Source organism: Podarcis erhardii, assembly GCF_964252035.2.
Source record: "Podarcis erhardii genome assembly, chromosome: 3".
NCBI classification, from domain to species: Eukaryota; Metazoa; Chordata; class Lepidosauria; order Squamata; family Lacertidae; genus Podarcis; species Podarcis erhardii.
This window is the reverse complement of record NC_138507.1, coordinates 52,620,433-52,646,770: the sequence shown is the minus strand read 5'-3', so window position 1 is coordinate 52,646,770 and position 26,338 is coordinate 52,620,433. Positions and strand designations below refer to the sequence as shown.

The 26,338-nt window shown below is 41.0% G+C and overlaps 2 protein-coding genes and 1 long non-coding RNA gene across 12 annotated transcripts in view; 1 reads left to right on the top strand and 2 right to left on the bottom strand.

The window, feature by feature from the left end:
- The window catches only part of LOC309339369, a 555,996-nt gene extending 555,142 nt beyond the window's left edge, over positions 1-854 (bottom strand). For all 3 annotated transcript variants that reach the window (XR_014155247.1, XR_014155248.1, XR_014155249.1), the window contains exon 1: positions 728-854. This is a non-coding gene — a long non-coding RNA (uncharacterized lncRNA). The remainder of the gene's footprint in view (positions 1-727) is intronic.
- Positions 99-13,482, top strand: TUBE1 (tubulin epsilon 1). Of its 7 annotated transcripts, XM_081857219.1 has the most exons (12): positions 99-619; positions 735-808; positions 2,228-2,280; positions 3,208-3,262; positions 5,575-5,690; positions 6,865-6,986; positions 8,061-8,248; positions 8,512-8,687; positions 10,419-10,559; positions 10,823-10,963; positions 12,401-12,575; positions 13,022-13,482. In XM_081857219.1, the coding sequence occupies exons 1-12, from the start codon at positions 595-597 to the stop codon at positions 13,178-13,180; spliced, it is 1,425 nt and encodes a 474-aa protein (XP_081713345.1). In that variant the 5' UTR covers positions 99-594; the 3' UTR covers positions 13,181-13,482. The 7 variants fall into 7 exon arrangements, with proteins under 7 accessions (XP_081713345.1, XP_081713350.1, XP_081713346.1 ...); XM_081857224.1 differs by lacking the exons at positions 99-619; positions 735-808 and adding an exon at positions 843-939 and having other exon boundaries at positions 3,213-3,262; XM_081857220.1 differs by lacking the exons at positions 99-619; positions 735-808 and adding an exon at positions 843-939.
- A 499-nt stretch (positions 13,483-13,981) lies between these two features.
- CCN6 (cellular communication network factor 6) lies at positions 13,982-25,179 on the bottom strand. 2 transcript variants are annotated; one of them, XM_081857455.1, is made up of 6 exons: positions 24,971-25,179; positions 22,669-22,723; positions 19,829-20,114; positions 18,957-19,196; positions 17,152-17,219; positions 16,335-16,509 (listed from the first exon to the last, which is right to left on the bottom strand). In XM_081857455.1, the coding sequence occupies exons 1-6, from the start codon at positions 25,003-25,005 to the stop codon at positions 16,483-16,485; spliced, it is 711 nt and encodes a 236-aa protein (XP_081713581.1). In that variant the 5' UTR covers positions 25,006-25,179; the 3' UTR covers positions 16,335-16,482. The 2 variants fall into 2 exon arrangements, with proteins under 2 accessions (XP_081713582.1, XP_081713581.1); XM_081857456.1 differs by lacking the exons at positions 17,152-17,219; positions 24,971-25,179 and adding an exon at positions 13,982-15,355 and having other exon boundaries at positions 16,316-16,509; positions 22,669-22,860.
- Between the last annotated feature and the right edge of the window lie 1,159 nt (positions 25,180-26,338).

Here is a 26,338-nt window from a genome sequence, read left to right as displayed (position 1 = left end):
AGGATCAAAACATGCGTTTTGATTCCAACTTTTTTTAAAAAATAAAATGTTACTCTTTTGTATTCATACGCGACATGCTTAACGGCTAGATCCTTTCCCTTCGCGTTTTCTACTCGCTTCCAGACGGTCATTTCCAGATGGTGGCCAGATAAGAAGGGAGAGCGATGGGACTCCCGGACCTTTAAGCAGCCGCATGGAAAGAAGTTGTCCTGCAGGGGGCGACAGAGGCTAGCGGGACCGAGGCGCTGAAACCCCTGCTCTGACATGCGCCTCGCCCTCCTTTGCATCGAGTACGACCGTGAGGTCGGAACAAAGCGAGCCAAAGTGGGCGTGGCCCGCGGTCTACAAACGGATAACTGTTAATAGCGAGGGAACCGGAGGGCAGGAAAGCACTGTTTGCGGCGCGGCGCATGCGCGCAAAGCAAGAACAAAACGCTCTACGAGCGTTCGCGGCGCGTCTCGACAGCAGAACGTGCGGCCGGAACTCCCCTCTGCGACACAACGCGGGGAACTTTCCTCACATCACGTCCGTAGTGGGCGGGGCTACTACACTTCTCGCCGGCCTTAGAAACCAGATCCGCGCCAACGGAAGACATGACGCAGTCCGTGGTGGTTCAGGGTGAGCGCGCGCGTGCTCTCTCCCGCCCCCTTCTCCCTCCCCCCTCTCTGGCCCTTTTTCACGCCACTCTGCTCTGTTCGGCAGCTTGACCTCAGTTTGCTTTTTCACCTCACAGTGGGTCAGTGTGGCAACCAGATAGGATGCCGTTTCTGGGATCTGGCACTGCGGGAACACGCCGCCGTCAACAAGGTAACCGCCTGACGACTGAGAGGAGAATTAAAACGCCAGTCAGCTCGCGCATGCTCAGTAAAATGCAAACGGTCCGGAACGTTTTACGCGCATGCCTGCTTGACTGCTCCCTCTGAGGGAGCCGCTGAAAGGTGTGTCCGTTAAACCGCCGCGCTTTGGAGTTTGTGGGCGTGGCCCTGGCGCGTGCGCTGGCGCGATTTTTAACGCACTCAGCTAATACTTGTCCCTGAGCTCCGCAGTGGAGGAGTTAAAATGGCTGCTTGTTTAAAAGAGCAAATCCTATTCTTACTCAAGTCATTTTTAGAAATAGCTGCCTTTTCCTTTGTTCTGGCATTCCCGTGTCTTCGTTCGCCTGCTCTAGGCGAGGGACTAAATATACCCGGTGGCCAGGGAATGCTGTTGGGGGAAACGTGGGGAGATTAATGGGCATTGGAAGGACGAAGGGAATGGCTGGAATGTGGAACACAAGATCTCCACACATGAGCACCATTCTTTTAAAGCTTGTGTGGCCAAAGTGGCACAATTAATATAGATTAGGGATGTGCACAAGAGAACCTCAAGGTTTGCAGAAGGACAGAAAACACTTTATTAAAAAGCTGAAGGGAACAACAACAAAAGGCCCAGTGAGGACTGAGCATGCTTAGTGAAATGCAGTATCCTGGAAGAAGGGATGGCTAACTAATCGGAACATTAAATAAGGAGCCATCAATAGGTCCAGGAAAATCAATAGGGGCATGTTCTCCCCTCTCTCCAAGAACTGATCATCCCATCAGGATGACCAAGGCAATTTCCATTACGAAACTGGGCCTGAAACCCGATTGAAATGGACCCCACTAGCCAACTCTTTATTGGCTGTTATTGGCTAAGAAGGGCAAGCGTGATCATTCAAATGGGTCACCTGGGTCACCAGACTACTGATGAAAAAGCTGTCATTTTCTTGCAGAGGAGAAGAGTCTAGGATGAGTTGATCCCAGCCACTTGCTCTGTTTGCAGAATATAAGAGCCTACTGGATCAGACCAGTGGCCCACCTTATCCAGAGTCCTGTTTTCACAGGGGCCAACCAGATGCCTGAGGGGTTGCCAGGGCAGGCTGGACACCTCACTCCAAATTTTACTAATAAATATTGAGAGCCTTTAAGTCCAGATGTGCATTAAAGCATTAATTCATCCTGAAGAAAATCCAAAATTATTGCTTTACTGTGATGTTCTCTCTATATAGAGTCATACTCTTACACTATAGATATGAAATAATTTGTGGATTCCATGTTTTTGAGCTCTGCTTGCACTTTAGTGGCATACATGATGCTTTATGTTAGGAGCATGTATAATCTCAGAAGAGTTAAATAGTTTTAAGAATGCATACTGTTTTAGCACAAGTGTCACACTTTAAGTTTTACTTACTGAATGATTCTTTTTTAGAAAGGAATTTACGATGAAGCATTAAGCAGTTTCTTTAGAAATGTGAATACCAGGTAAGTTTTCTTTTTATGAACAATCTTAAATTATTAAAGATGCCCTTAAAATAAATAACAACACAATATTTGGGATCCATAGAGAAATGTTGCTTCATCATACTATGCACTACTGCAGGCAAGTTAATTAGCATCTTGTGCTGCGTCACAAAAATAAAATTGCAGGGATCCAGCATTTACTTTGTGGATTTCTTGTTCAGTTTATGCCCCACTTATTATTTTTATTTCTCTCCTTCCCGTTGGGTTTTGTAGATGCCGTGGGTATCAGTGGGTAGGTTCTTGTGTCCAGTCATGTCAGCATACATTACAATCAGTTACTTGTGTCTGACCTGTACTGAAAGGGCTTTGGTGCTTGGTTTTCATTGTTTTGGAGTAATTCACATTTTGCAGTATCAACTTGCCTCAATAAGATTGTGGTCAGTGTTGTCCTCGCATCCTGAGCCCTTCAGTCTCCAGTTTGAGTTACTAATGTTGTGCCCTTTAATACCATTGCTTGTCGTGTTTCACTATAGGAAAAGTGCTTTATACTTAACCTGAATCTGGTTTTTGCCTTCATGAAACTGTTAACCCCTAGATTTTTGCAGTTTGCTCTAACCAAGATATAAAATATATAACTGCTTACAATTGGTAGGCGTGCCAGGTTTTATTTAATAGTTCTCCTTTGTCTACACAACTGCAGAAATTAAGCAGGTGATGTTTTTTCCATCCCTAGGCTAAGAAAAGCCTAATTGACTTCTGCATGGCAGGCTTCCATAAAATGAGCAAGAGCAGTGAAATTCATAAAGTTTACAGTCTTTATATTAGTTCTTGTTATTCTGCTTTTCAATTTAATTTAATTTCAGTGAAAGGGGAAAATTGTAATACTCTGATAGCTTAGGTGTAGTCCTCTTCCATGATTTTTATTAATTTTGCTTCTGTTTTTTCTAGGACAGATGATGATAGCGCTGACTGCAGAGGAAAAATCTATTCCTTAAAAGCACGCGTAAGGGGGAAACATCTTTGATTCTGTCAATTCTTATACTTTGTATGCCTCTGAAATATCTGAAATTTTAGGTTTTATTATATCTATATGTATGTGCACTTGGGTATATGTTTTGCTATTTGTTTGAAAACAAATCCTATAGTTCAATTTTAAACGGTAAACTAAAGATAATGGCTTCCAGAAACGTATATTTTAACAAACGAGAAACCAAGTAAAAGAAACAAATTGCAAGCACAAGGAATATATATATGAAGCCGCTGGGAGAGATCATCAGGGGGTTTGGACTGGGTGTCCATCAATATGCAGATGATACCCAGCTCTACCTCTCTTTCAAATCAGAACCAGTGAAGGCGGTGAAGGTCCTGTGTGAGTGCCTGGAGGCAGTTGGAGGATGGATGGCAGCTAATGGATTGAAGTTGAATCCTGACAACACAGAAGTACTGTTTTGGGGGGACAGGGGGCGGGCTGGTGTGGAGGACTCCCTGGTCCTGAATAGGGTAACTGTGCCCCTGAAGGACCAGGTGCGCAGCCTGGGAGTCATTTTGGACTTACAGCTGTCCATGGAGGCGCAGGTCAATTCTGTATCCAGGGCAGCTGTCTACCAACTCCACCTGGTCCGCAGGCTGAGACCCTACCTGCCCGCGGACTGTCTCGCCAGAGTGGTGCATGCTCTAGTTATCTCCCGCTTGGACTACTGCAATGCGCTCTACGTGGGGCTACCTTTGAAGGTGACTCGGAAACTACAACTGATCCAGAATGCGGCAGCTAGACTGGTGACTGGGGGCGTCCGCCGAGACCACATAACACCGGTCTTGAAAGACCTACATTGGCTCCCAGTACGTTTCTGAGCACAATTCAAAGTGCTGGTGTTGACCTTTAAAGCCCTAAACGGCCTCGGCCCAGTATACCTGAAGGAGCATCTCCACCTCCATCGTTCTGCCTGGACGCTGAGGTCCAGCGCCGAGGGCCTTCTGGCGGTTCCCTCATTGCGAGAAGCAAAGCTACAGGGAACCAGGCAGAGGGCCTTCTCGGTAGTGGCGCCCGCCCTGTGGAACGTCCTCCCATCAGATGTCAAAGCGATAAATAACTACCTGACATTCAGAAGACATCTTAAGGCAGCCCTGTTCAGGGAAGTTTTTAATGTGTGATATTTTAGTGTATTTTTGGTTTCTATGGAAGCCGCCCAGAGGGGCTGGGGAAACCCAGCCAGATGGGCAGGGTACAAATAATAAATTATTATTATTATTATTATTATTATTATTATTATTATTATTATATAGGAATGTTGCAGGTTCCTTAGAAACTGACACTGATCCAGCTATGAGACGCACAAACCTTCTGAACTGCGCATGCACAGTTTTCCCCCTTCAATCCAACCGTCATTTCCACACTTAAAGAGCCCGGTTAGAAAAATAAATAAAAGCTCATCAGAAGATGAGCAAGTTTGTAAGCTAGATTTAATAATTTTCTCTTTATCAGATAGCTAATGGCACAATTGCTGCTTCTCCAAACACGGTAAACATCAAAGTACCATTAGCAGTGCCATTTTATTTTATGTACATTTAGCTAGTGATAAAGTACTGTTGGCTTCAATGTGTTTAAATTGAAAATACCCGTGGTGACCATTTTGCACATGTCCAATTCTTTTGAAGAAGGCAGGGCAGGCTTAGGTGCTCTGTGGATGCACACAGGAGTCAGGAACGGAACCCCAATAATACAATAGTGTCTCGGTTTCTGCTGTAGTGCGCTCAGGTTACAGAATGTCATCCCCTTGCCGCTTAGCATCAAGTTAAAAACATGGGTATTTAAGTTGCCATTTTGGTTGTGCTAATTATAGTAGGGTCTATCTAGTAGTTAATTTTATTGTTGGTTGTGATTTTAAGATGTTTTATTCTGCTACCTGTTTTTTGGAATATGCCCCAAGAGCATTTGATACAGGGGAGAAAAGACTGAAATAAATAATAAGAAAAGATTAAAAGTTATGTACCATTCTGAAAAGGAAATTTGCTGAGACATAATAGTGATCATTCTAATTTGTTTATTTTTTAGCAAGAGCATGTTTCCTTATGTGTTGCATATGTGCATTTTAATTCTTGAGTTGTGCTAAATCAGGGTTGCCAAAATTATCCTTTATTAAATTTCATCCTGAGGCAAATAAATTAGAGATATTCTTCTGAAGTCTGCTTTTTTATTCCAAGGGTGTGCTGAAATTAAAGAAAGCATTTTTTATCTTTATCTTTTTCATTAATTTTGCGTAATGTTTTTAAAGACAGACGTTCTCAGTCCAAATTCTTTTTGTTCTGCTCCCTAAGGCTCTCCTGATTGACATGGAAGAGGGTGTAGTGAATGAAATTCTGCAGGGGCCATTGAGAGATGTCTTTGATAGCAAGCAGCTGATAACAGATGTTTCTGGCTCAGGGAACAACTGGTGAGGATAGAATTTTTTCCTCTCAAATCTTCATACAAAAATTTCTTACACAGATTAGATGGAAATTGAAAGCAGAACTCCTACATTTCTGTCTTTTAACTTCCTGCAGCGATGTTAATATTTTATTTAATTGTTACCTTTAGGAAAACTTGAAAACATAACTAACAACTATTCTGCCAGTATGTCATATCTACATAGCTATTCTTTTTTAAAAAAACAGTTTTGTGAATTTCCATGAACAGATGTATCATATTACTGTGTTGGTATTCTTCTACTCCTAGTGTTGTTCATTCAGGTCAAATGGTAATCTAATTACAGATATGAACAGCTGACTAAAGAGAAGAAGGGAAACAGATGGAAATTTAAGTCAAAGAAATCTAAACTTTATAAAAAATGCTTTTGAATGATTATATAATGAAAGGGGAGATTCTGAACAGAAGATCAAACTTGATGATTAGGGGGGAAAGTGTGAACAGATAAATTAATTCTATAATAATACATCTAATAGTAAAAATACTAAAAAAGATATACATCAGATTAAAAACAAGTTAAGACAAAGGATTAGTCCACTAAACCTCATCTTGACGGGTCAAATTCCACTTAGAATAAAAATGTCTTAACCAGGCAGCAGAAGGCCAAGAGAAAAAAGACAAGGCAGTTCTTTAGAATTCTATCCTGGTCACACTGAACACTGTATGGTTTAGTTATACCTTTATTTTCTTGATCTTTTTGTTTTTGGTAAAAAGCTTTTGGTAATATATTATTTTGTTTCATGCTGTTTCACTGATCTCCCCCTGTCCCGTCCCATCCCCCGGCTCTTTTAACATGAATCCATTATCTTTTTGTTTAGGGAGGCAAAGAGTGTCCATGGACACACAGCTGCTGAGTCAGCCCTGTACATGCCAGAAGGCCTTTTCCCTGGTTGACTTTAATGGGGCTCAGCCTGCTATTTCCAGCATAATTAAAGCTGCTTTCAAATTCTCCTCAGTTTCATTTCATTTAATTTTTAAGTTGTAAACCTTTCTACATTGTTGCTCTGTTAAGACTAAAAAACTCAGTGGGGGGAACTCTGTATAGGCATAAAAATACTTGAAGAATTTAAAACATTTTAAATAAACTAGAATTGTCAGAGTTGAACTAGAAGGGTAGCATATTAAATGTTTCCTCTTTACAGGGCTGTGGGTCACAAAGTGTATGGATGTCAATACCAAGAAGATATTGTTGAAAAGCTAAGAAAGACTGCAGAGCATTGTGACTGTCTGCAGTGCTTTTTTGTCATTCATTCCATGGGAGGGGGTAAGTATGATAAAAGGTGAAACAAAAGCTTAAGTGTTCATGACCTTAAGGACCGCCTCTAGTGCTCCAAACCCAGCACATGATCAAAGATGGGACCATCACCTCTCCCCTATCCTCTGGGCATACTAGAGTACTTGGAGGAGGATTTGTCTGTCTCCAACCCAGCACAAACAAGAGTTCCCTTTGACCTCTTGTGTTTGCTGTGTTGTGCAATGAGCTTGGGGCACGCAAGTAGACGTTTCCTGAATCAAAGCTATAACCAATAGAAATCTGGTGATTGAATTCTGGACCTCCTTGTCAGAAAATATTTATATAATGCATCTTAAAAGCTTTGCTGCATAATGACATGTTATGCACCAAAACTCTTTTGTCAGCATCTTTGTAATTTACATGAGAAGAGCATGGTTCTTGTGCAGCCAGACTCCCAGTTGCAAATCTTACTTGGGTCATAAACTCGTTAGGTGACCTTAGGCAAGTGATTATCCTTGAAATCTATGATCTGTGAATAATAGTACCCTATGCTAGAAGATTCTTTTGAGGACAACATTGTAATGTACAGAATACATTGACAGTTTCTAAATGAGCAATATAATGATGTTTTCATTGTAATCTGACAAAAAAAATGTATTTCTGCAATAAGTATATTTCTATCACAAGCACAGAACACAACAGAAATGTTTTTGCTCAGTAAAATACTGTAAATTGGATAGTTCTTATGATGTTGAATGTGTTTGCTTAAAATAATAAGCCAGTCATGATTAGAAAGTCTCAAGGAAATACTGCCTTCAAATCTGGGTTATCTCTTTAAATCCAAATGTTGGATACCATTTGAGATTGCAGTCCATACTGCAATCTCATTATCAAAAGAAATGATATTGGTGAATTGCTACCTTAAGCGCTCATAATTTTTCCAGTAGAAGACAATATTTGCATCGTCTGAACTTTCAATTGGTGAACTTTAAAATAAAAATAAAAACCTTTCTCACTTGTAAGAAAATCCAAAGGAAGTTGAATACCACACAAGACTTTTTCATGTACTCTTGTCGTTCTAACTATTTGAATCCTTGCTTCTAGGGACAGGATCTGGTCTTGGTACATTTGTACTAAAGCTTCTTGAGGATGAATTTCCAGAAGTATATAGATTTGTTACTTCAGTTTATCCTTCCCGGGAGGATGATGTCATTACATCTCCTTATAACAGTGTATTGGCTATGAAAGAACTCAGTGACCATGCAGACTGTGTATTGCCAATTGAAAATGAAGTAAGAATTTATAATACCGTATTAATGTATTAAAGCCTTTCTAGATTACAGTTTTAAGTGCAATGTAGTTATTCTTTGTTTATTCTTCATTTTAAAATTTACCTGAAACAACTGAGTAAAATATTAAAGCTTTCCCTTACCTTGAAGTAAGCTCTGTTGAATCCAGCAGACTTTCTGAGTAGTTATGCCTAGGAGTCTGCTGTAAGTTGGATAGCTTTGCATTCAAAAAAATTTACCAGCTTTTTCACCTATGCTTTTTCCAGTCTTTATTTGACATTGTTAGCAAAATTAATCAGATGACCAACTGTGGAAAGTTAGGATCAACCATAAAGCCAGCCAGCTTAGTAACGTCAAGTGCAGGTGGAATAAAGTGTTCTCGGGAGAAACCATTTGATGCTATGAACAATATTGTGGCCAACTTACTGTTGAACTTGACAAGGTGAGCTTCTGAAAATTTTAATTAGATAAGAAGTGGTTGCTAAGACTGAAATCAATGGATGTCACCTGTAGCTTGTGTAGTAAAATGTCTATGCTCCCCTTACATTTCTTCTGTTTGGCAGACCCAGGTTCTCTCATGTCTAGTCCAGTGTTTCCCAACCGGTGTTCCGCGGCACACTAGTGTGCCGCGACACGTTGCCTCGTGTGCCGCTTGGGAAACACTGCTCTAAGCGAGAGGGGACTCTGCTCAGGCTGCATCCGCCGTGCGCGAGGGAGGCGCTTCCTCTCGTGAGGGAGGCGAGAAGAAGGGAGGCGGGGCCGAGCAGGCGGATTGGCCCGGCGGCGGCCGTGACGTCACCCTGCGCGCGGCGGCAGATTCGAAACTCCTCAGGCGCAGGCGCGGCTGGAGCAGGAAGGCCGCTCTGCTTGAGAGGAAAGAGAGGGAGCCGCCGCCGCCAGGATGAAGAACACCGTTCCGCGGAGCACCGTGAAGAAGCTGCTGAGCAAGCACAAGCCGCACTTGCCTCAGGGTCTTACTGCCCACCCGCCTCTGTTTCCTTGCTGTGCTTGCTCAAACGGAACAAAGAGCAGGGAAAGCCCCTCCCCTCCAGGCAAGCAGGCAGGAGGGAGAGAGAGAGAGAGAGCCTGCGAGCTGGCTGGCTTGGGTGAGTAGGTGAGGGAAAACTTTTGCCTTCCTTTCCTCCCTCCCCGTTATACCCCTCTCCTGCATTCTTAGCCAGCTGCTTCTCTGCACACCCCTCTCGTGCTCCTTGTCCGTTCTGTGTTTTTCCTTCCCTCCCCACTTAAAATGTGGTTTAAAATTCACCATCAGATCACATAGCATGTCCATGGCTACAGCCTGCCCTCCAAAAATCACGCACCCACTGTTGCCTGGGGCTGCAGTGGTGCAAAAATGTGGTTACAAAACATGGATCCACAGGGATTCTCAGGATTTTTGCATTGGGTCACCCCAAATTCACCATCAGATCACATGTCTGTGGCCACAGCATGAAGCACAAAAATGATACATCATTAATATTAACTGCCCACGGCGGCAGCCAATCGGCTGCCGCAAAGGGCGGGCCCTCACAGGTTCACTGAATAAAGTATTTTATAATTTTTCATATTTCTGTTTACTTACTATTTCATAATAAAGTAATTATAAAATACTTTATTTGTGTTTATTTGATTCCTATTAAAGAGAGTTACTTTATATATAGTCAATATAGGCACAGAGTTAATTTTTTAAACATTTTCTAATGGTGGTGTGCCTCGAGATTTTTTTCATGAAACAAGTGTGCCTTTGCCCAAAAAAGGTTGGGAAACACTGGTCTAGTCTACCTGTACCCATTATTGTAACATACTAAGAGACGTTCCTTTTCCATCCCATAATTGAATAGAAGCTTGTAGTGCAACTGTTACGGTATGATGTGGGAGGGAAGCACAGCAGAGATGAATAGCCCTGCTTCACTAGTACAAAGAGGAAAAGCTCTTGTAGCAGCAGCTGAACACAGCAAGCAATACTCAAGTAGCCCCTAGGGTGTTGTTTCTTTCTATATTGCTAAGGGATTTTGCCCTACTTGAAGCTGGAAAATTAGTGAAAATTTTACAATGAAATGATTGCAACACATTTCGCAGTGTAAGCTTACAGATATTCAAAAGCGTGATTTTGTATGCTGCAATATATGTGTCCAAACTTTTTTTCTATAACTCTTGCATTATCTGTATACAGCTCTGCTAGGTTTGAAGGATCTCTTAATATGGATCTTAATGAAATCAGCATGAATTTGGTTCCCTTTCCTCGACTTCATTATCTTGTTTCCAGCTTAACACCTCTGTATACGTTGGCTGATGTTAATGTGCCCTCTCGAAGGTGGGTAACCTTGTTTGACATGTGAGTGATAGTTGCTAACTACATGAAGATAAAATGGAATGTGTTTAGTAACACCTGATAAAGTAACAGGAATCTTGTACTCTTGTTATTTTTAAATCTTCAACATACTTTTCAATTGAAATAGTGTTCTATTTTTATTTGATGCATACCTAGAATTATTCTGCTGACAAATTATGATTGTGTTGACATTTGCTAAGTTTTCTCAGCTGCATATTCTCAGATACTCTTTTTTTTTCTCTTAGGTTGGACCAAATGTTTTCAGATGCTTTTAGCAAAGATCACCAACTGTTACGAGCTGACCCAAAGCACAGTTTGTACCTTGCCTGTGCCCTGTTAGTCAGAGGAAATGTGCAGATTTCAGACCTTCGTAGAAACATTGAAAGGTTTGCACACATCATACATTAGAAGAGAAACTGCTAACTGCTCATACAGCAAATCTTCACAGTTGGTGTTCATTTGTAGGATCAAATTCCAGTAAGCTTATTAAGGTTATGTTGATCCACTCCTGCAGGCACAGCTGCATCCAGAGGGAGAGGGGAAAGACTATATTCTCAATAACCTACAGAGACTGAAAAATTAGTCACATATATTTATGTACATATGTATATAATTTTTCAAATAAATGCTGTTAAATGCTAAGGTAGCATAACATATTTGCCTGAAAATAGGTATCAACACTATCACATACTATAACTGAGCATTTAATTAACTTGGGGCTGGATATGGTAATCCAACTTATCCTGATCTGGCAGAAATCAGTCTGGAGTCTGACCCATTTTGACTGGATCTGGAAATTCAAATATTTGGTACTCCCATTCATGTGTATTTGGAAAACCAAACAACCACAGCATTTTGTTTTTTGTCACATAGTTAAATGAAATTTGGAGGCATAGCAGCCCCTCCTTGCTACACATTGGACAGGTAAATAGATGAGGGGGATTTTGTGCTAGCAACCTTTTAAAGTTTGCTTTTTCTAAATACGCTCACACATAGAGAGATGTTCGTGTTTGTGTATGGAAGACTGTACAGTCAGTTGAGTGCTCAGTCCTGCCAATTCTCATGCTCTTTGGCCTGTTCAGCTGCATTTCAGTATAGTAATTCGGCTCATTGCCGGTCTGGCACTGGTATCTATGAAGTAGCAGGGCAGGGTGACTGCTCAAAGCCTTTGCTATGATACATTTGTCTCACAAGACCTACTGACAAACCCACAACAGCCTGTTTATAAAGACAGACAGAAAACAAAATACATTGGATGAGATTCTAATCCTGGGTTGGAAGTTGGAGGTCTTAATGAGCAAAGTCTAGCTCCCTCACACCCAGCATTCTTCTGTATAGGCGCGCACACCCCATTTACGCACCTTCAATATGTGCACAACTGCACGTGTACATCATGATCCAAAAACGTCACAGAAAGGGGCAGGGCATGCGCAGAACAGGGTGTTTGCAGGCTTTTTCAGTGGTTTCAAATATATGCTATTTCAGTGATGCACATGGTGCCTCGGAACGTAGCCACCGCGTAAATGGGGGGTTACCTGTATTTAATTCCAACACTGGTTTTTTAGAGCCTGTTTTTAGTTCAGATTGATTCACATCAACCCAACCCACTCTGTAGTGATTTGTAGCTGCCTTTAGCTAATCTGGATTTGGTAGAAATTGGTCCAATTATGTTTAGGATTCAGCCAGATCGGTTGCACAGCAGTAGCTGAAAGCCCATGAAAGTGCCACTTGGGGGGTGGAGTCAAATGTGCATTTAGGGTTCATGTTTTGTGTAGTTTATTTTACTGTTGCCTTCATGTCAGTCTCCTAATTTCATATTGCAGGTTGAAACCTTCACTTCAGTTTGTCTCCTGGAATCAAGAAGGATGGAAAACTGGCCTCTGTTCAGTACCACCTGTGGGTCATTCCCACTCATTGTTGGCGCTAGCAAATAACACTTGTGTGAAATCTACTTTTGTAGAGCTCAAGGAGAGATTCACAAGGCTGTACAAGAAAAAGGTATGCCACATAATGAGAAGTAATATTGTCATTATAAGTAGTTCAGTTGTACTTATATTACAAGTGGTATGTGGAAATATGCTGCACTAATGGTAGCCTCTCCACATGCTTCACTTGGACTTACAAGGGGTTATAATACAGTTTGGAGTTAAATAAATGGTTGGGTGACTGTGGTGCAAATGCACATGGACATGAACTGGAGGAAAAGAGAGCGAAAGTAGGAAGTCAAATCCCTCACATACCCAGCTACAGTACACACATGCTGGATAGATTGTGCGTGATATTCTTGTTGTTGTTGTTGTTAACCCTTAATCCAAAAATTATCACAACAGATCTTTACATTAAAGTTATAACCAGTTTTGCACATGGAATTGGAAGAAGACTTGAATTCATTTTGTTCAGTGTTCCTGTAAATCATGTGACTAATGTAACATCTATTCTTGCAGGCTCACCTTCACCATTACCTACATATTGATGGGATGGATCAGTCCTATTTCCCTGAAGCGCTTTCATCTTTGTCTGATTTAATAGAAGACTATAATCAGCTAGATGCTGCTAACTGTGGACCTGCTGTAGATCCACCAAGACTGAAGATAGCAATGTAGCACTTGTTACAGGGGCGGGATGTGTGTGTTAAAGTTTAGATCAGCAAATTATTCTCATGCAATCAAGTTAAAAATAACCTGGGATGAACTTACTTTGGCTGGGGTTAGTAAATTTAATTGTCAAAAGATAGTGGAAGTGTTCAGTTTAAGTGACAGTTTCACATATTTGTCATATTGCACAGATGTTGGGTTACGTATCTCAAAAAAGCAGAAGGAATTATAATACCTTCTTATGGTCTACCTCTCTTGATGTAATTTTAACTTAAGCACTATTTTGAAGATACTTTTATATGTAGATTATGAAAACAAACACTTTTAATATAATTTGACCATATCGGATTTTGTCATAAATGAATTTTATTTACAAGATATTTACATAATAAAATGTATAATTTCATAAAATTTGATCTCGTCCTTGTGAATCCTTGTCTACTACATTCCCCAAACTGTTATACATCTGGTTATCAACTAGTCTAGAGCACCAACTGCAGTTTAACAACATAACATTACTAGCTCTAAACAGCAATACAAGACCCGATATATCTACTACTGTAAACTCAGTACATACTTCTGAACCTTATGTTGTAGAAAAAATTATGTTATAGAGATTTTCCATGCAAGCACGTTAACTTTAAATAACGCAGTTATCCGTGAAACAGCATACAAGAAGGTTCTATCCTCCAGTTCACAAGGTGAGCATTTACATTCTTACTGATTTGCAGGCTCTGATACAATATTTTTAAGAGGCGTACAGAAATGCTGCTAAATTGCTTGGCTGCTTTGTTTTGTTTTTGTGGAAGAGAAAAGGAAAATACTAACCTGGGAGATCAATATCAAAGACTGTTCCATATAAAATTCCCTGTCTAGAAAACTATGATTTGGTTCCAGTAAACATAAAGGTGTTTCATTATGCTATCGATCATCAAGAAATATGTAATTTGATACATACGATCATGCTTTATAGATGTCATAAATAAATGCCCAAATCCTTGTTTTGTGTTGACTCCCTCAGTCACCCTGATTTATCTGAGGAGATGCATGTGTTGAAGTTTATGTACCCATCACTAGCTGGTTTGGGTGACAAATTGCACCCCACCACATTTTCACAAAGGTGCAGTACAATCCTATATGTTTCTATTCAGATGTAAACTCCATTGAGTTCTTCTTAATCACAAGTTAACACTATGCACATGCATGCAAACTATTTGGATAAATGATTTTATGGGTTTTGAATTCTTATTTTTACACGCAGTCTGATACTGTTCACTTTACAGCTTTGAAATATTGCTTGTGCGCAAATTTAGAGAAAAGTGAAGGGGTGTGCACACAATGCCCATACATTGCACACTCATTCAATCCCTAATCATACCTGCATTGAACAGGGAAGAGTTCCAGGGAGCTTCCACTCATGTTCAGCTGAACATCTCATGCAGGCTTTATGAGGTCCCTTGCAGACCTGTTCACTGTGGAGATGATCAGGGATTGAGCACTTGGATGTTGGGGTGCAGCTTGTGTACGTGCATCTTTGGGCAAACATCCATATGAATCAGTTGTGTATAGGTAACTAATTTGATTCAATTTTTGCATGAAAACCTATTTTTCTATGGGATTGGTATACCCCTTCCACATAAATTATCTAAGTATTGCATTTTAAAATATTTAAGAAAATGCTTTGTAGCTACAGTATTTAACTGAATTTAAATAGCCACACTTTCTGCTTTTCAAAATAAAACACATTAGGGGCAAGCTCTGTCTTGGATGAAAGGATTGCTGTGTGAATTCATTTAAAACCTATAATTTCAAACACAACTACCTGTCAGTGGTGATGCATGAGCAACTTTTCATGGGAACATTTGACCATTTTCTTTCCTGTGTTGCCACTTACATTGCCACTTACAAGAGTTTGAGTTCAGAAAATATGTTTCCTGGATCATTGCATGTCTTCTGACAAACACACGATGTAATCCACATCAACTTCCACTTAAAGGAGCCTTCCTTTGGACAGTCAAACTGCACTGTAATCATTACAGATTTGTTGGGTATGCAACATCTCTTGTCCAGGCAGATTCCACAAAAGGTTGGTCTATATCTTTGTGTACTTGTGCATCCAGAAAATACTAGTTTCTCTGCCTTGGCAAGCTGGAATGTAGGTCGGCATGTTTTTCCTTTAGGTATCTTGAAATATAAATAAAAGTAAAATCTTGCTATTATGTTCAAGGTGAAGATTATTACATGCATATTGAAGTAGCAGTGTTGAGGCCATGTTTTTAGCCACTTACAGTGCATGCAAATTTAAAATATAAGTTTAGCATTGCTTGTTTTTTGTGCAGTGCTGATAACTTAGTTCTACACAGTTAACTCCGGCAGGTTCGCTATCCTGGCACCTTCAAGACCACTATATGAGCGGGAAATTTAATCAGTGACCTGTGAGAGTCATCCCAGCACTTTACCACCTGACTTTCTGGACACCTGATTTGGGCTAATATAAATGTGACAACTGGGGGATGCAGTCAGCAAGCACCAGTGCTAATAGACATGGATTATACACTGCACTACAGTATATATTTAAAGCAGCATGATTCCACTTTAAATAGCCATGGCTTTCCCCCAAAGAAATCCTAGGTTCTGTAGTTTGTTCAGGGTTCTAAGAGTTCCTAGGGACCTCAAGCAGCTGCAATTCGCAGTGTCTGCTGGGAAGAGATTTGACTGTTAAATAACTCTTGGAATTGTAGCACTATGGGGAATAGGGAGTCTATTAACCACTCCCAGTACCCTGAATATACTACAGTTCCCAGGATTCACTGGAGGAAAGCAATATTTTAAATGGTATAATACTGCTTTAAATGAATAGGGTAGATGGGACCTGAAAGAATCTCCTTTGAACACCAGTAGTGCAAAGAAGGGCCCAATAATTCTCTATTGGTAGTTACGTGCCATATGAGCAATGTAGAAAACATGCCACAAGTTTCTATGAGATGATCTGTTATTCCTGTCTCCCTAATTTTCAAATCCACAATTGAACAGCAAGACCATAACTTCTCTCCCCACCAGCCCCATGGTTATTTAAAAAATCATACATCTAGCAGTTAATACTTTCAGCCTAAAGAGGAAATTGTGTTCTGAAATGTGGTTTACCTTTATGCTCTTTGGAAATTTTGCTTGGCATGGTTGAATGTAGCATAGTCTCTTTTCCTTCCTTATTTCACATTTACTGTTTTCATTGGTCACTCTGTCAGATATTCCCATGCCACAGGTTCGGGAACAAGGTGTCCAAGGAGTTGCTTGAACCAGGCACTTCTTCTTTAAAACAAGTGGCACACTTCTGAAAGCTAGAAGACAGAATTATATTACATCTTGAGCCAAATATTTTTAAGCCATTTAATTCAGATCAGTTCTACTAAGGCAACCCAAAAATAGCATGGAACATGAGAATTAAGCATGCCAGGTTGCCAGGATCACCTTTTGGATTTTACTTGCTTAAATTACAGAAATTAGGTTTAGATTTTAAGAAATAGCTGCCACAAGTTCGATTAACTTTTATAGGAATTTAGCACCTCAGTCTCCAAAGATTTGATTTTATATCTTGGTAATGCTGCTTGTTTGTTTCTTAATGCAATGACTCTCAAGTCTGCCCTAGAAAGCAAGACATTTTCCTGAAAGAGTTCTTACAAAATAGACTGGCTATGTGAAATACCTGTGTTAAAGTGGATATGGGGCACCTAGGCAAGGCTTTATCAACATACGGTACATATGCTGAAAGTTCTGTATCAATTTAGTTTTCTTTAAAAGGATTGGGGTTGAGGGCTTTTATCCCTACATTCCAAAGAGTCGGAGCATTAATAGCTATATATCTTAAACCTGCTCTTTACAATCTCCACATAGCAAATCCTGATGATGGGAGTTCTACAGGATGACTGACCAGATTTGAAATGTGCACAGTTTAAGAGGACAGAGCAGATATATGAGGGTACCTGGGAAGTAAGCAGCAGCAGCTTAAAAATCACAGCGCAGGAAGCAAATTTAAAAGCCTGGCACAGATCTGAAATAAATAAAGCAAGGTTACAAAGCTGTGGGTTTATATATATATATTTGTTGTACATAAAATAATTTCATTGCTTTTACAACAGGGATTTGTTAACTAGGGCAGTGCACGCAGAAAGAAGGAAAGATAGTAAAATATTAAAATTAAGCTTGTTCGGCAAGATACGGAAGGAAAAAACCCTTAGTTTTCAAAATTAATTGTGAGAGCATGCAAACCATGCATTAATAGTGTATAAATCATAAGCTGCTTGGATTGTTTTGGAGGTTCTCAGCATTTTCATAGAAGTAAGATTGCAACTGTTTTTGTCTAATCTGCCTTTTTCAACTTTTCTCTAGTTGCTGCCTAGTCTTGCCCTAATATTTTGCAAGCAACATTACAGGGCATGTTCTACATCCAATGAGTGTTGCTATCTTCTGAAAAGCTTTTCTATGTTACACAAGTCATTTTGCTTTGGACCCCTAGGTTGGCTGGTGTACTTCTGAATATATTGATAATGTACCGTATTTTTCGTCCCATAGGACGCTCCGTCCCATAGGACGCACCTAGTTTTTTGGGGGGGAAATAAAGGGAATTTTTTTTTTCTTTATTTCCCCCCCAAAAGCAGGTCGGGGAAACCGAACCAGGTCGGGGAACGGCGCTGCGCCTCCCTGCTGTCCCCCGAGCTTGTGGGGCTGGCCGATGTCTGCCTCAGGCGGCAGGCTGCTATCCGCAGCGTGGGGAGCCCTGCGGGGAACTCCTGCAGGGCTCCCCACGATGCGGATGTCTGTCCGGCGTGCGGGGTGCTCTGCTTCAGGGCAGGCTGCTATCCGCAGCGTGGGGAGCCCTGCGGGGAACTCCTGCAGGGCTGCCCAGGCTGCGGATGTGCTCCCGAAGCGCCGGGCGCTCTGCTTTCAGGGCGCCCGACGCTCCGGGAAGCAGGCTGCTATCCGCAGCCTAGACAGCCCTGCCGGACCTCCTGCAGGGCTGCCCAGGCTGCGGATGTCTTCCTGAAGCCTGGAGAGCGAGAGGGGTCGGTGCGCACCGACCCCTCTTGCTCTCCAAGCTTCAGCGAAAGCCTGCATTTGCCCCATAGGACACACCCAGATTTCCCCTTCGTTTTTGGAGGGGAAAAGTGCATCCTATGGGGCGAAAAATACGGTAGCTGAAAAATCTGGAAGGCCTATAAGCATTTAAAACTAAGGATGGGAGAAATCCCATCCTTATCACAGGAGTGGGGAACTTGCATTCTGGGTCATGCATGTGGCCCTCGGTGTAACTTCATGTGGTTGGGGTGATAAGAGGGAAGAATGGAGTCAAACAAATGGAGTCATGGAAGGAGGTGGGGGGACAGTCTTCCCAAAGCAAGCTGTTCCCATTCTTTCTGGCAGCTTGTGGGGTGGAGAGGGGAGAGAGAGAGAAAGGGGCATAAAGAGAGAAAAAGGAGTGGCAGAACTAAAGTTGTGGCTCTGGCACAGAGCCCCCAAAACATTACCTCTGAGGCTCTTGACACAAAGAAGGTTTCCCAATCCTGTCCCGGAACCTAACAGTGACCTACAAGAAGAGACAAGCACCCACTCTACCCCAATCTAACAATTATAAATTCAATTATAAAGCTGCCCTACAAGTATCAGAAGTTTCTGTTACCTATTTAGAAAAGGGAAATGCAAATAACTTTATCTGCCTCAAACAATAAGGAAACACCTCTTTTAAAAAATAAATCTGTCATGAAGAAGATATCAGTCTAGCCTTGCCTACCTGACATTAATCTGTAACTGGTTGACTGCTGCTCCTGCTGTCCTGAAACACATTTGGATTGTCCAGATTTCTTTCTGCTCTTCGGTGCTGCACATTCATTAGGTGTTGGCTTTGAGATGAAGACAGGTGTACATCCAATTGCACCGTTCACACACAGACATTTGTAAAGAGGTGTGGGCTGGAAGTCGTGGCCATTGACATAGTGCACCCCATTGAGCTCACAACCTACTGCTATCATATCTGGGAATAGTGAAGGGAAAAAACCAAGTAAACCTATGTGGATCCCTGCAAGAGGTCTGTCCTAGACAAACGGAAAGTAAGATTTCCTAGGCGACATTTGTTAATAACAGTAGAGTTTAGCTTTTATGGGTCCTTTGGAGTATTCAAATAACTACATATACTTATTTTGCATATATAAATTGACTGACTATTAAAAATCCACAATTCAGACTGCTTAAGATTTTGCACCTACTGTAGTATAGCCATTGACTATGACAGCAGGATATAATATCACAGTTGCTACAACCATTATTTTATTTGCTGTTTCCCAAAAAATCTTCTATAAAAGGGCAACGGCACAAGATTCCTTTCCAAAGCTCTCTGTGGGTGCCTGAGTTCCTAACGGTTAGCAGAGTCCAATTTAGAGATATAATTTCCAAATTGTTAAACACCAGCAAGAATAGATTTCTTAAAAATTTAAGGCCCATTGACATCAAGAAAATACATTTTTAATTATCATTTAGGGTTGCATCTCCTTTGAAAGAAAATGGGTGTGAAACTGAAGAAAGCAATGGAAGTCATGGTGTTACATTTTATTCCCTATTCCCATACTATACATGTGATAGAAAATAGAAAAAAAACGAGGCACTTACATGCACACACTCCATTTTCATACCTAGGCTTATCTGCAGAGTAGTCGCAGTATAGCCCCTTGTGGGGGTCACAGACCTCAGCTTCATTACATGTTTCCCCTGACTGCTTGGCACACATCTTGCAGCATCCGCAGCCATCCTTCACCAGGCTCACCCCGGGGCTGCAGGTTGGTACCACCGGGCATCTGCAGGGCCAGTGACATAGCTCTCTGCGTTGATGAACCTCTGCAGATTTTTCTCCAGACTTTCCTTGCTTCTGCCTGTTGGTTTGCACCCTGCAAGAAAGCTTTCATATAGGTGGACTTACCTGAGAGCTGGAAAACGTCCAACAAAAATGGCAAATGTGTGTGTATACACACAAACACACTGCTGTTATTTATATTTATTTCCCCTTTGCACAAGAGATTGTGGCAAGCTACAATTATATACAATACAACAACAAAATATTTTCCCTTGTAAAGAAAAGCTTGTTTAACTCTGTCCTAATTGGTACTGTATAATGCAGTGCTTTTTTTCTGGGGGGATGCAAGGGACGCATACCCTTAAACATTTTGTGAATCTTTGTATTTTGGGCCATTTACTGTATTTATTTTCCCCGATTTGAACTATAAAAGGGTGATTTTCTTGAGTTAAAATGAGAGTACCCCTAAACATTTTTAAAGAAAATTCTATAATGCATTTGTCTGTTGGATCTAACGCCCGGCCAGGAGGATTCCCAGCCTCCCAGACACACAGGGGAATGTGTTCAGTCTGGTCAGGTATGACTGCTTCCCTTTGTACAGCAGTCTACATTCTAGCTAGGCAAAAGTCAGAGGTATCTACATACACACCATGTACACATGCACACACACACATCTCCATCGAGTCAAGTAAATGGCACTGTAGCCAGATGGTACAGTGACACAGAAACTATATAGCTATAAATATCCTCAGGGCTATGGGGCAATCTTAGTATCCTTACAACAACAGCTTTCGATGTGGGGCTTGGCTAACAGTATTTAGCCAGCTTCCTGCTTCAATTGCCAGGTGTAGTTTAGGACCAACTAAACCTGAAACTGTTCACACAGTTAGCAATTGTAGATCACATCTTAAAAGTGAACAACAAGCATTGGAAGGCCCTGATTTGGATCAGGACCCTGGCATGGGGGTAGGGGGCTTTAACCCTTTGTTTGTGTGTCCCCACCGTGGTCCTAATCTAAGGTTACCAGATGTCCCTGTTTCCTGTGGACAGTCCCCGGATTTACAAATCAGTTCCCTGACAAAATCCATCTATTTAGTAGGAAGTTGAAAAGTATCCCCAGATTCATTGAAAAAAATCTGGTAACCTTATCCTAATCCAGCCCAGGGACCCTGAGCTTGCTATTAGCATTGGGGAGAGGAGGCTGGAAATGGTGTTCAGAACCTTTCTTTCCTTTCCTGTGCAAACGTTCACAGGTGCAGCACCATGCCACTAACCGATGACACTATTTGTGTACTTTACGTTACTCAGGAGCTTGAGCAACTTACTCGGGATATGCTATTCTGGAGGCGCAAGGGAGCATCTGTAAATTCTTGCGTCCAATGGCAGTGCATACAGCACACAAGTCAAATATTTGAGAACTGGGCAGTGGGCACATAGCTGGAAGAGCCTCAATAATATCCAGTGAGAGGAAAGAAAATGAAGGCCTGCCAGCAAAGGATTTCTTTTAAAAACAGCACATGCGTACATGCATATTCAGCAGATTGGCACTTCTACAAAACAAGCTGCAGGAATCTTTCAGGAGACCATGCTCCATACACAGAAATATTAGTTTTCCCCACTCTACTCCCCAAAGTGCAAACTTCTGTAATCTTTAGAAAAAGTAGTTCTGCTCTACTCTAAAATTATCTGTTAATCATCCTGGAAAAAGTGTACAGCTAATATTGAACAGTTTTGCTATCCTCATTTCACTGATTACTTATAACCTGCCTTTCCTTCCCAAGAGAATCCCAAAGCAGCTAACATAAACATAAAAGCAATTAATGCAAAATATCAGAATGATAATCAACATTATAAAACAGAGTATATCAAAAGACAAGGCAAGTTTTTTTTAAATCCCCCTTTTCAGTATCAAGTTGATTTCCACAGTTTTATCTTTCTTTCTATCCATAAAGCCTTTTAGGACCGATTAACCATTTCCCACCAAGTAAAAACTGTGGAGTGCAGAACTGAAAATTGTGTAGCAATTTCTTGCAGCAAAGGTACTATTGAACAAAATACTTGTGATAGGAATCAATAGTAACCTTGCAGTGTTATTTTTTTAACTAGGTGGGAAGGAGATAATCAGTCCTAAAAGACTTTATGGCTAGGAAGAAAGATAAAACTATGGAAATAACTAGATACAGAAACGGGGATGGGGAAGAAACTGTTTGTGTCCTCTACAAATCCCATTTCCATGTAATCTGGGTCATATGTATTGGTCGATGAAAAATGACTAGATTTAGTTAATAAAATTAAAGCAGTTTTCTAAAAGCAAATTAATTTGTAACTCAAGCAGATTGTACCATGAAAGACAACAGGGACCTAAACAAGGGGGATATGCTTGCTTTAAACATAGTAGCAGAAAATAATTTATAAAAATTTCTAGAGACTCCCAAAAAAACACTCTAAGAATTTTATAAAAGCATAATTTCATAATAACCTAATCAAGTGACTTGTGTTAGAATTGCAAATTATGTAAAAAGAAAAAAGAATCACACACAAGTAGGAACAACTCAATATTATGCACAATTTCTTCCCTTAAGTTAATTTCACTTGCTTAGAAAGCAAAACCAGAGTTTCAGCCTTTGTTCTGGCGAGGATTTTTTTCTAGAAAACTTACCTGTTGAGCATAAGTGATTATAAGGATGGTGGGGATGAGGAGCCACTGCATGTTCCTGTGAAGGCAGAAATGAAAAACAGAGAGAGTGAACAGGCTGAGCTGTGTCAGAGCCAACACCATGCACAAAGTCTCCTCTGTCTCTCCTCTGCAAACCTTCTCTCCTCAGCACACTCACAAAGACACACATATTCATGTTTGGAACCCCTCACAAAAAACTAGCTTCATCCTGAAGCTTTCAAATAACTCTTTTTCCTGAGGCTTATTCTCCAAATTAGGCTAGTTGTGCCTGCTCATTACTTTTAGGAATATATTTTAAAATATTTCCCCTTATTTCAGAGCATTATTTTTTAATGCAAAGCATGAGATTGTTCCCTGGCTTCTTCTTTTTTTTCAAATTTCAATCTAGCAAATCGTGAGGCACTGCTCAGGGGTAGGTTGTGTCTGTCTGAAGATGTAAGAGATGTGGGGGTGTCCATACTGGGTATGGCAGCTTTGAGATCAGGATTAAAGCTAGGGAACAAGTAGACTGGTAGGATGAGGATTGTCTACAAACCATAGAATCATAGAATAGAGAGCTGGAAGGGACCCCATGGATTGTCTAGTCTAGTCCAACTCCCTGCAATACAGGAATCTCAACTAGATCATACATGGCAGATAGCCATTCAACCTTTGCTTAAAAATCTCCAAGGAAAGAGAATCCACCACCTCTTGTGGGAGTCTGTCGAACAGCTCTTACTGTCTGACGATTCTTCCTGAAGTTTAGCTGGAATCTCATTTCTTGTAACTTGAAGCCACTGGAGGAGAAAACAAGATGGAATTGGAACATTTGGTTGAAATGGCTGTCACTGATATGAAAATACCAAAGAATTTTTGGGAGATATTTGGGAAGTTATTAATTTAGGGGGCAGGGCGATAGAGGTTGGAAGGAGAGTGAAGAGGAGCCCAAATCATAAATAGTTGTTTGCACTGATAAGTTGTGGAATATTTTGATCAAGAACCCCTAATAGCACATTCTGTGACTGGACTGAACGAGGCCTAAAACAGCTCCCTTTGCTAATTTTAGCTCTGTTACAGACTTCAGGAAAGCAGCTGCTTAAGGAAGGCTTGTGAAAGATGATTCAGACACCCCTATTTAAAGGTGTCAGTGCAGCAAAATGTTTGTCAACAAATGTCAGGAAAAAAGTATTTTCATAGATTCCTCCCTCCTCTCTCCTTCCAGTGTACCCCCCAGAGAGTCATTTCTGCTCTTCAAAACATAGCCGAGAGTTTCCTCAGGCTAATCTCTTTCCCAAGAGCTTAAAGCTGAACTGAACCATAAAGTGCCCTGCAGGCTTCTGCTTCCAGTGTTCTCCGCAGCAGCTACATTGGCTCATTGCTCTCTAGCTGAAGCAAGCTGCTGATTGCTACATTTAAGATGCCCTAAATTAGCTGGAGCTGGCTGCCTCAAGATGGAGGAGTTCCAGTTGACAACAGAGTGGTAGCTGACTGTTTAGGGGCACAAAATTCTCATCACTGCAATATTATTAAGGGCTCATCGACAAGGGAGTTCAATGTGGATATGAAGCTGCTTATGCCTCTCTTTGTGTCACCCACATAGTATCATCCTCACCTACCTGGCAGCCTGCACTTTCCCTCCATTAAATTTGGATTTTCCTGATCCAGGGATAATCCAGCAAGGAAGTATATCCAATGTAAAATTACATTAGCCACATGTGGATGCTCTTAAATACCGTTATTGTGTGGGTGTGTTGACATTTTTGGGGTGCTATCACCACACACCGTACTCCCATTTTATTCCATCTGTCCAACGGAAACAATGCTGTGAAAAAATATAAACAGATCTATTTATTTTTTGCAGAATTGTTTTAGCACAAAACAGCTGCATTAAGAGCCACACAGGCATAGAGTATGCTTGAATGGGAGGGAGAGAGACATCTTCCTGGCAATGATTATTTAGCTTAAAGAGATGTGACCAATTTTCAGTTACTCAGATCTGCAAACTGCCAAAACAAAGCAGGGCCACAAACAATTTAAAAATTAAAAGTGTGCACAGATAGATAAACAGGCTTCATGTGAACTCAGAGAGTCAGGAAGTACTGAGCAGCAAGGAAAACACACAGTGCAAGAAGCACCCACTAATGTGAACAGGAAGCAATGAGATAGACTTCAGAGGCATAAAACTGAAGGTGCTCACGTATAGATGGTGCAGCATAAATGTATATGTGTACACAGTGCATGGATACAACATAGGAGAGCTGAGACAGGTCTAATTTGTTCAAGAGCATTACTGCAACCAACCTACCTCCAAACAAAGCTGTCCCTTCTTGATGACATCATCTGAAGCCATTGAAGTTTAACTCTTTCTACTATAACAGCCACAACAAAAAAATATCAAAACCATATAACTATTTTCTTTAGAAGGTGACAAGAGGTTTGTCTTTGCTCCTGTGAGAAAGCAATGAAAATACAAAACCTTAACAGGAGAATAGTTACAGGAGAAACTCAGTCAGATGGGTGGGATATAAATAATATATTATTATTATTATTATTATTATTATTATTATTATTATTATCATCATCACCATCATCATTATTGGAATAAGTGTGCCCATCACACTTAACAAGAGCAGCAAATTCCAATAGCTGAAACAAGTAGCCTGGTATTGGACAGTATCATCAGGACTACATCAGACAACTTGTAATTATCAAAGACAATCTTTGCTGTCCCTGGTTACAAACTCTACCTGCTGATGGCATAAGGCAGTGGAGATTCTAGCTCCCAGAGCTTTAGCACCTCATCAATTGCTATATTGTGATGTGCACACAAAGACACTTAATATCTTTAATAAAAATACATTAAAAAATATAAAAAATAACCACATCCTTCGTTTTTAACCAAACTGGTGTCAAGGACTTGAATACAACTCTTATATGAGATGTGTGCTCTGTGAAAGTCTACAAAAAAAAAAAAAGAAATAGGCTTGAATCTCTTTTTGCTTCAGTTTTCCAAAGATGTACATCCGTTTACTACTATGATAGGAATGCTATTCATTTTTTAACTCATCTGAGTGAATGGATAATCAAGTTCTCCGTTTCCATGGAAATGCCAGCTGGAAGCTGAACATAAAAGCATTCCCTTAGTTTCATCTGTTGAAATGGGAGGGGCTGGGGGGGCAGGCTTAACCATTCATATTGGACATAGGGTTACTGCCTGTGGGTTATCCTTTGAAAAATTCCCTGGATGTAGAAAGCTGTTGAAGTTATGAGACAAAATCCCAAACCTGCCGCAACTCTTGCCCAAGCCGAATTGGCTAATGAGATTATGGAGGCATTTGGGGATGTAAGGGGTATTTTTGCCTGGCCTTTAGATTTTAAAAGATGGCTTACAAAACAAACGTCACATAAAATTTTGGTCTGTGCGTTCTCCTTCTACTACCAATGGAAAGGAGGGTGCAAATGGCACTTGGTCCCAGGAAGGTCAGTGGAGTAGGGGTCTTGCTTAGGGTTAACAGACAGTCCCCAGATTCACCATTCTGTCCCTGGACAAAATCTGTCCCCGGAACATCCCTGAAGTTTAATTAATGTCCCCGGATTTATGCCTGGGGACTTCCGGTGAGGCAACATGGTAGGCGCCATGGCAGCAAGCAGCACCGGAGGTCCTGGCCACATC